Raw genomic sequence first — 10,065 nt, 5'->3', positions numbered from 1 at the left:
ATGGTGCCTAATTTTGTATCTAATATTTTACTGGTCCCTGAATAAATATTTATCATTTTAAGTCTTTTTATAACTGTCATTTTATTCATTCAATTTTAAACTTTAAGTGAGCATTTTTCCTTAACACACAAGATTTCATTCAGACACTTTGTTTTGGAAACTGAACGTTTAGCTTAGTCAATATTGTTGCATGATGTCTTAAAATAAAATCTAATTTGAAAAATGGAGAATGTGATAAATGATATCTTTTATTGAAAAATAAAAATTCTTGAAATAATTTGAAAGTGGTTAAAAAAGGCCAGATGCGAAATAATCCTAACAGAATCAGGGTCAACATGCATTTTTATTTTCCATTAAAAATCATAAATATTACAATAATTTACACTACGCAATTAAAATTTTACTTAAATTAAGAAACTTCCCGCATAATTCATCCGATATAATTTCGTCAACTTTTAGATTTTATTTGTTATGTAACAGTTCAAGTCTCTGGAAAAACTAATGTGATATTCAACCACAACAATGTTTCTTCACTCTTGGTAATCTATCTTTATTTCTTACAAAAATTTATTTTTTCGATTCATTGAATATAACATATTATTTTTCTCACTTTTTATAATACATCGTATTCCAGAAAAACGACTAAAACTTTTCAATTTAGTTTAACATAATAACTTGTTCGACACTTTTTTATTTGAATTCAACGAAATTATTAAACCATAATTATTCAATATACAATACGTTATTATGGATGTCGAAGTAAATCCTTTTTTAAACTTCACACTCAAAATATGATTTATTAATACGCACAATGCAATGGAATAATCGGTAGCTACAATGAAATAAATCTTTAAAAAAAAGCTTGAATTTTTATAATTTTTAACAAATCTTTACTTTCTTTTTTTTACCTGCATTTAAATACATACCTACATACATACCAAAACGTATATAATGGAAAAATATATGTATGTATATTTCTTATTTAATAAAAATATAGCAAACGCTCTTGATCTGATACACTTAACATTCGCCAAGTTTTTTTTATGCTTATATATTGCAGAAAGGCCCGTATACATATAATAAAACCAAATGCCATTATAAGCCACCATAACCAGGAATTCGCATGTGGTGCGAGATCTGTAGAATTTTTTACAATTAATGTCCATTTCGCCAAAGATAATCCAAATCCTGAAAGTGCACCGTTACGAGCCGCAATAGTATGGCAAAAGCAAGTCATCATCAGAAATCCAATCCAATTAAATAAAAATGATGTAACAAAAGCAATTACAAATACTACATCTGTACCCAGCAAACTGTTGTCTCCCGTCAAATTTACGGCATCAGTGAGATCAATCCCTATAAAAGCTAAAGATGGTTGTGTTGGGGTTGTACTTATAGGCTCACAATTCGAACTGGGTTGCATTGGATGGTTTCCATCGGGTAAAGTTGAAGTTAGTTGCAAAGGCGATTCCCCGCATAAAGTTTTTTCTCTTTCAACATCTTCATATGTTGGTAAACGTGTCTGTCTCCCGTTTTCTTCGTAATAAAAGTTTTGGTTGCTGTCATCAACTTCATAAGGAGGCGGCGCACCAAAATCCGTACTGGGAGGAGCAATACAATCTACGTTAGAGTTTGTTGACATTTTATCCATGAATATTAGTAAATATGTTTAACTGATTTACTAAAACTTCCAGCGGCTACTTCAATTATTCGACATGACGCAGTGATAAAAAATAAATAATGACTCGAAAATTAAATACTGTTACATGTAACAAATTAAAATATCCAATTTAAGTTCAAAGAAAAATAAGTTTTTTTTTTCATTAATGAATTAAAACAGAGATGTGCGATATTCATATTGATAGAACAAAAATCGATTTGAAAAACATATTAAGAGTTAAATATCGAAATCGTTCTCGCGATAATCACATAACATAGATAGCCTTCAAATGTTAAAGATTAAATATTTTAAATATTCAGTTACAACAAAATTAATAAAGAACTAATAAGCTACGCGCTTTTTGTTTGTTACATCAAAGTTACCCAGCATTTACACATACAAGTTACTTGCATGCAAGTTTGTATAATATTAATTGTCAATTAGTTTTTCGAAATGTCAAATTACTTGCTATTATGACGTAGGCGTTTAGCAAGTTAATTTTTGAAAATGTCTTTGAGAAGAAAACAACTAGCAATATATATAATTGTTTATAAATTTTAGAAACCATAAGTTTGCTAAGTTTAATTTTTTCAAAATAAAATTCAAAAATTTTAAATTAAAAAAAAAAAAAATCAAAACAACAAATTTTTTTTTGTGAATTTCTCAATATGTCAAATTACTTGCTCAAATTACTGGCAGCAAAATTTTCTTGCAAGTTGAACTGCAAGTAAACAAGCAAGTAGAAATATTTCAATGTGTTAGTAAAATTTTTGTATGTATTGCAACTTTCTTGCAAGTAACTTGTACGTGTAAATGCTGGGTTAATTAAAATCTGTTAAAAATTCAGTAGATCTGCGTTCGTTTTTAACCTCAGAGCGTTCAAATCTAAAAATTCGTGCTTTTCATAGTAAGAGTTCATATTAATTTGAAAAATTATTAAATGACAGAATAAATTATTTCGCGTTCGTTTTTAAAATCAGATTTTTCACATTATAAAATTTTTTTATCTAATCAGGGAGTAATCTAACAACTCTCAACTTGACAAGATTTAGTCTTTGGGGAAAAAAGCGAAACCAAACCGCATTATTTTCGATCCTTCTGCATCAAATGTTTCTGCTTAAAATAAAAAATTAAAGATTAGTGTAATTTCAAATGCTTAAGCTTTATTAAAACTGGAACAAAAGTTTCAATTTTCCATTTTATTTTTTTTTTCAAAAACTATAACCAAAGAGTCGCCTACAAATCGTCCGGGTGCGGCTCAAGGAAAATTCACGGAAAATGTACAATTTGCATTGGAAAAATACCTCTCACGGCACTAATGTGCACATTCCAAGAGTAATGACCTCTTTCAAAAATAAGGCTATTTTCATACAAAAAATAAAGTAAAACTAATTTGTTAAATATACAAAAAAAGTTGAACTTTAATTTAAAAAAAAAGTAAACAAGACGGAAAACTTGAAAAAAACTTTAAATATTGTGAAAATGATAACGAGCGATATTTTTCCAATGCAAATTGTACATTTTTCACGCATTTTGCGTAAGCCGCACCTGGCCGAAGTGTAGGCGACTCAATATTTTAATGCATACAGACATACCAAATTAAAACGCAAAAAGCCAAACAAAACAGAAGCAAAAAAAAATTGTTAAAAAATGAGAAAAATTAAAGAAAGAGACTAAGAATAAGAAAATAAATACAAAAGACTAAAAATGTACTAATGTTCTACCAATGTTTGGTATCCCAGAATTGATTTTTTAAGCAGAAATTTATCTTGTTGATACATCTTTGTATTTTTAAAGCTTCGCTATCAAAGATTGACAATCATGATTCAGACTAAAGAAGATTGGTCGTGTAAACGTCATCAATCAATCTTTTTCATCAAACTTTTGATTGACGAAAAAAACAAAAATTGGTTTGGTTGGTTTTATTTCGTCAATTATTTCTGACAATATTCGAAACAATAATGTGATACATATGCAATATATATTTCGCAGTTGTATAAAAACTTTTGCTATTTGGAATTTGCAGTATTGTGTTTATGAACAAAAAATGTCGGAAACAGAAAAAATTAATCTATTTTGAGTCAAATAGAATGGAAAATTCTTCTTCAAGAAAAATAAAAATTTAGAAAAACAAAAAAAGAAAACTGAACAAAAACAAATTTTGTTATTTTTGAGTATAACAATTAACAATTAAAAATATAAAACGAAACTGCAAAAACTAATAAAAAAAAGTATAGCTGATTTAACTGCGTCAGCCATGATAATTTAAATATTTTTGTGATAAATCAGCAATTTTTATGAACAAACTTGATAAACAACATTTGTTTATGAACACAAAAAATATAGCGCAGTTCTCGCTATATATCGCGATATACTGTGTTTATGAAAATGCCTAAGCTTTTGAATAAAATGGGCTGTAAACAACATTCTTTTTTTGTTGCGTTTTGTAATTTGATAGTGGAAAGCTAGTTTTTTAGGTTTTAAATTTAAAGTGCCTATAAAAAGATTGAGGTTAATTGTCACGTAAACGTAAAGTCTCATCAATCTTCGTCAGCCTAAATCGTGATTGTTAACCTTTATTAACATGTAAATGTTGCCTCACTGAATCGCTAGAATAATAAACTACCAGTAAGATCTATCTTTCTTTTTCTTTGTAGTGCACTAGCTACTAATTTTCTCTAAAAAAAATTATAATTTAGGAGCTTATTGGGAATTAAATTTGGGAACATATTTTAATAAGCACCAAATTTTTTTTTTTACCAGGAGGAAGGGTATCTCGAAAGAAAAAGAGTAGTGTAGAACTTTAATCCACTAAAAAACACCCTCCTAAAAATAAATTATAAAACTAGTCGGAAATGACTAACCATAAATTTTTTGTCAATACTGATTTCACTTCGTTAAGTTTTATATTCCACTTTCTAGTCCATTTTGAGATATCATCATTGGATTTTTGTAATTTTTGTGTAAATTCATTTTCATTTCGTCCTATTGCAATATTCTTAAACGAAGAGTACTCCGCTTCTTGTTTAACTCGCAATACCCTATTAGTCAGGTAAAATTTGAGCAGGGTAACATGCTGCCTTAGTAGTAATTGTCTAAGTTTTTTTATTTATCCACAATGCCAAACCTTATCGAAGGCCTGGGCTATGTCCAAAAATATGATAGAAGATATTGATTTTTCTTCCAGTGAGTTTTCTATTAGGTCGGTTATTCGATAAATCTGATCTATGGTTGTGTGATTTTGGCGAAAACCAAATTGATGATTCGGGATTAGCTTTTTACTTTCAATTATTGGCTGAAGCCTTCTCAGTAAAAGTTTCTCTCGCAGTTTTCAAATCATCGACAACAATGAGATTGGTCTGTGAGATTGGTTTGCTAGGTTTGTGCAGCATCTCTGTAATTTTCAAATCTAGTATATAGCGAAAATAGTTAATGCCATCCCTTCTAATTGCATTAATTTTCGAACTATTCCAAGCCGCATTTTGAATAATTTTAGTAAAATTTTCGGCCTCTTCATTCTTATCTTTCTTATTCTTTTTCTTACATCTATTAGTCGTTCAATTTCTAAACGAGATCTTGACAAATCTGTAGTTTCGATCGGAGTTAAGGTCATAGTTATTATGTACCTCAGTAAAATTTTTCACAATCAGTTTTGTTATGGAGAAATCTATTAAATCTGGACACTTATTAACATCGGTTGGCCAATACGTTGGCTTCACAGTAGAGTGAAAACTGCCGTCCTAAGTTCTCTTCTTCTAGTTGAAGTATGCATTAAACCCCAATCAGTGTGCTTGGCGTTGAAGCTACCCCCAATACAAATCTGTCGCCTAGGTCACCCAGAAACGCTTCTGCCCTCATTTTCAATTTGAGGTGACAATATAACGCAGCCACTCTAAAATTTTGCTTAGCCGAAGTGGTCTGAACCGCCGTCATTTGCATTCCCTCAGCTTACATTTTGTGTAGATCACAATGCACTATATTTTCTTTTATTATTATCGCCGTTCCGCCTTTCGCTTTATTACCAAGGTGGTTAGAGTTGTAAATTCTATAAGCTCAAAACTGAATCCTGCTTCTTAACGTCATATGTGTTTCAGTTACGAGGCACACGTCTATATTCTGTGTATGTAGAAAAAATTCAAGCATGTCCTTTCTATTTGCAATACCATTGCAATTCTATGTTACTATTTTAAAATTACTTCGTGCCATCATTCACCAGTTTTTTTTGTATTAGATTTTTTCTCCTTGCTATCTAAAAACCTCAACCTCTGAGAGATTTTGTCCCTCATATCTAGCATGTTTTGCATGATACTTTGCATTTTATACAAAACATTTACGTCATTAGCCCTTTCTTTATTGCTCGTCTTACTGTCATCGGTTTTCGTTTGGAGAACATCCTTGTATGTTACCTCTTCTGATACCATTCTCGAGGTGAATTGCCTCGGTTGCTCTCGAGGTGAATTTGCTGCAGTACTCTTTGGCTTACTATAATCTGCGGTTAAGTGACTGCCTGCACATTTAACACAATTTGGTTCTCGGTGGCAAAATTTTTGCGTTTGCCCAAATCTTTAACACCTTTTACGCTGCGGAGTGCTACTACTCGTTTCCTAACTTTCTTTCTATTTATGTGATCGATTTTATAAATTTTTTTAATTTTATTTGTTACATCCAAGATCTTGTAACCCCTAGAGCTTAAGTATTCTTTTATATCTTTCGGGTTACAACTGAAGTGAAGATTTCTTACCATGATTTTTATTGGTCTGGCCCGTTTGTTTTCATAGGTATGCCATTTTAGACCAGATCCATTCATGGCCCTGGTAAGATTCCTGTAATCCATTTCGGAATTTATAGTGAGCTTAAATTGATTGTTATTCATCATTTTAACCTTATATTTGATGTCACAATTTTTTAATGTTTACTCTATTAGATTATATTCAACTACATTACTTACGATTACTGGAGGCGGCCTAGAGTTTTTCGTGACATCGCCAGGATTTTTAGAATTGGGAACATCCGCTTTCTCAGTGTTGATCGTCACCTGAACCACTTCCGATGATGATTCCGCTTTTCTTTTTTTCTGCACCTCTTTTGCTTTAGGATAAAATCTGCTTCCCTGGTGAGTTCCTCCTCATGTGTTGAGTAGGCGTCTAAGATTGACCTTACCTGCTTTGCTTGTGGTCTAACGTTTTTCTCTTTATGACTACTATCATTAGACTTATTGTTTCTAATATGGCCACGATTCTCTTTCTTTAGCTTCTCATGCTCAGTCCTTAGTTGAAGAACCTCGTTTTTCAAAGCCACACAGAGTTGTTCCAGTTGGCTAATCCTTTTGTGTATGTCAGCATTCTGGTCATCACTTTTTTTGGCTTGAGCTTCATTCATGTTTATTTCCTTCTTGGTTTGTGGAGCTTGAGTGTTCAGTAGTCCACCTTCCATAGCTTTATTGTTTTCAAAAGTCCCTACATCAGATGTAGGTGGCGAACGCCGGTTCTTCGCGTTCCTCTTGAACGGATGAATAAAATGCAATAAATGGCTCTCCCACAAATGGGTAGAGCCGACCTCCGAAGAATGTGGACTCTCCAACGTATCCTGGATAACTTATACTTCCTGCCGGAATTCAAGAACTACCGCCCCGCAGGAATCAGACTCAGACAAAGGAGCCGCCTATTCCGTGTCAGACGCTTCTGGATTTACCGCCCGCGAGCTTCCTAACGAACGATTCGGTACCCGATTTAACGCCAGGTACTCGCTTTCACCCGCTCTCGTTAGCCTTACTAAGTAAGTTCCCCAGAAGACGACCGGCAGATATCTATCTTACCTACCTTCTGGGAGGTGAGAGTCTAATTTGTTGGCAGAGCTGATGCTTTCAGCGGCCATTTCCTAGCATTTACAGCTTCATATGTTAGAAAAATGTGAAATCGACTAGGACCCATGCCAACCTTTGTCTCCCAATAAAATTTGAAAATGAAATATTGTTTTTTAAGTTGAAATAAAAACAAACTGTTTGTATAAAAATCAAAAAATTATTTAGATTATCTCGAATTTTTTTTTCCTCATCCCCCTTGGAGTAAATAGAGGGTAATATTTTACATAGTGGTTTCCACGTTAGTCATAATCACTTCATAATATTCAATATTATAAAAAATTAACAAAATATTAAAAATTTTTGTACATAAATAAATAAAAAAAAGAGAAGCTAACGATAAAAACAAATAATATATAGAAAATGTAATAAATGAAATTAAATAGAAAGAACTTCACATGCACTATATTTACAAATGATATGAAAAAGAGTAAAATCAAAGAGTAAAAATTGTGAAGATGTGTAGTAGTGTTAGTGGCACCATAATGAAAAAGTAATCAGGTGATATGACATATAATCAATTTCTCAACAATAACGCAATATTGCGACACGAAACTTCATGTTGCTCTTATTTAAATTTTCATGTCTAATAATAGCTTCTCTTTTTTTTAATTGAAATAGCTATATTAGGTGAATAACGATTTTTTTATTAGTAATGATATTAAAAAATATTGTTAATTAAAAATTAGATTGTGTCATTCAGCGATTTAAACCAAATAGTCAAAGTTTAGCATGTCGTAAAATTCAATACTAATCCATCGGAACACAAAAGCATTGAAATGTTTAGCAATACCGTAGAAACTTACATAATGTTACGTTTTATTTTTAATTTTTGATTTCACCCAAAGTAGATTTTTAAAAAAAATATAGAGTGCAAAATAAAATAAAAAAATCTTTTTAGCAAAATGAAAATTTTATTAACAAAAAATTTGTTTCGCAATTAATTATTGCATGAAGTGATACTATCAGGTCTACCACTCATATTTAGGTAATCAAATTGCACGCGAATATCGCATGAAGTGATATTAAGTCAAAAAATAGCTAACTATTGCTTTAAAATTTTCTTTATTTTGGTTTATATGAAAATACCCAAAATGTTTTTGACGTCGTTCTATTTTATTCTACTAATTACTATATTTACACCAACGAATTAGTATTTCTAATTCGTTGATTTACTTTTGTCCCTATATACATACCTAAAATTTTGTTTTATGAACGATGACGCGACAGAAAATATCCCTACATACAAAATTTTATAAAAATATTAATTATTTTTTTTTCTATTTAAATAGCTATGTTTGTTTCTGAAGTTTTTCTCTTTATGTTTTAAATACTTAAAGTATTATGCTATTAAAAGTTGTTCCGGCCTCCTGAAAAGCTTCGGAAGTTCGGTGGTTTTTCCATAACTATAATTTTGATTTTGTCTTCTACGGCTTCTTTAAAATACTTCTGAGAGGACATAGTCCCCGTTGTGAAACGCTCTTCTAGGAGAACCTAAATATGAGGACTCAGGTATTCTTGAATTTTGAACTGAGAATATTTTTTATTATTACCAATCTAGGCTTATTTGATTTATTTATTATAAAAACTTAGTTCCAAAAGAATACTCCTTAAAATGTTTTATTTTTAAAGTTTTTTTATCCTGCCGATTGTCAAAATATTTTTTGACACATGATTTCAATCGTTGTTTTTATTTCACTGTGTATAATTTTGAAGTGCTGCTTCAATACAGATTATGTTTCACACGACGTTCACTTAAAAACGTTTCGGGATTAGAAATTTTGACAGTCCTTACATGCAGTAGATTTACTGCTTTTATTCTATCCACATAATTCTAATATTTTGAATTTGAATTAAAGTCAGTAGGCGCTCAACACTCGACAGACATGAAAAGTCTCAATGTTAAGATTATTCAAGATAAATTTAGGATTAGAGCGTTCTTTTTCTAAAAGAAAAATAAAAATGGATTTAAGTAGGTGTTCTGTAGAATACAATTTAAATGGATCATCAATAGGAGATAATATTTCATCAGAATTTGAATTTTCTGATTCAGAAGAGCAGTTATCATTTGGATCTATATCACCAATTAGTTGTTTATCTCAAAACACACCAAACAGTTCACCTAGCAAATTGTGTGATGTTGAATCAGTTTCTAATTTTAAGGACTCAAATTTGATTCAAGACAGCAGTTTTGACGATTTGGTGGCTCTTACAGAAATTAATTCTAAAATTGGAAGTCCGATTGAAACAAAAGCGACACAACTAGAGACAATTTTTGAAGATGTATACTTTGAAACTCCGCCTGGAAAGTTGTTGATACCAAAAATAAATAAGGACATATTTCAGGACCCGAAGAAAATGGATATATCAAATCATGAAACATGATAACAAATCTTCAAAATGTGTGAAGAGGTTGGACTTAATATGAAGCTGATCTTTGATAGTGATTAATTATGTTCAGTATAAAATAAAATTTCGGAGCTGTAGACCAGCGTCCTATATGATTTAGATTCAGTATAATACATACGTGCACTTAAATAGTAAA

General features: G+C 30.9%; 1 protein-coding gene across 2 annotated transcripts; it reads right to left on the bottom strand.

The window, feature by feature from the left end:
• Positions 1 to 324: 324 nt before the first annotated feature.
• On the bottom strand, positions 325 to 1,843 carry LOC129609141 (NEDD4 family-interacting protein 1-like). 2 transcript variants are annotated; one of them, XM_055521035.1, is made up of 2 exons: positions 927 to 1,843; positions 325 to 848 (listed from the first exon to the last, which is right to left on the bottom strand). In XM_055521035.1, exon 1 carries the CDS (start codon positions 1,649 to 1,651, stop codon positions 983 to 985), a length of 669 nt encoding a protein of 222 aa, XP_055377010.1. In that variant the 5' UTR covers positions 1,652 to 1,843; the 3' UTR covers positions 325 to 848; positions 927 to 982. The 2 variants fall into 2 exon arrangements, with proteins under 2 accessions (XP_055377010.1, XP_055377009.1); XM_055521034.1 differs by having other exon boundaries at positions 325 to 832.
• Positions 1,844 to 10,065: the final 8,222 nt, after the last annotated feature.

This window comes from Condylostylus longicornis, unplaced genomic scaffold (genome assembly GCF_029603195.1).
Source record: "Condylostylus longicornis isolate FDR11 unplaced genomic scaffold, ASM2960319v2 ptg000038l, whole genome shotgun sequence".
NCBI lineage: Eukaryota > Metazoa > Arthropoda > Insecta > Diptera > Dolichopodidae > Condylostylus > Condylostylus longicornis.
The sequence above is the reverse complement of the archived record's forward strand: the minus strand, read 5'-3'. Positions and strand labels throughout refer to the sequence as shown.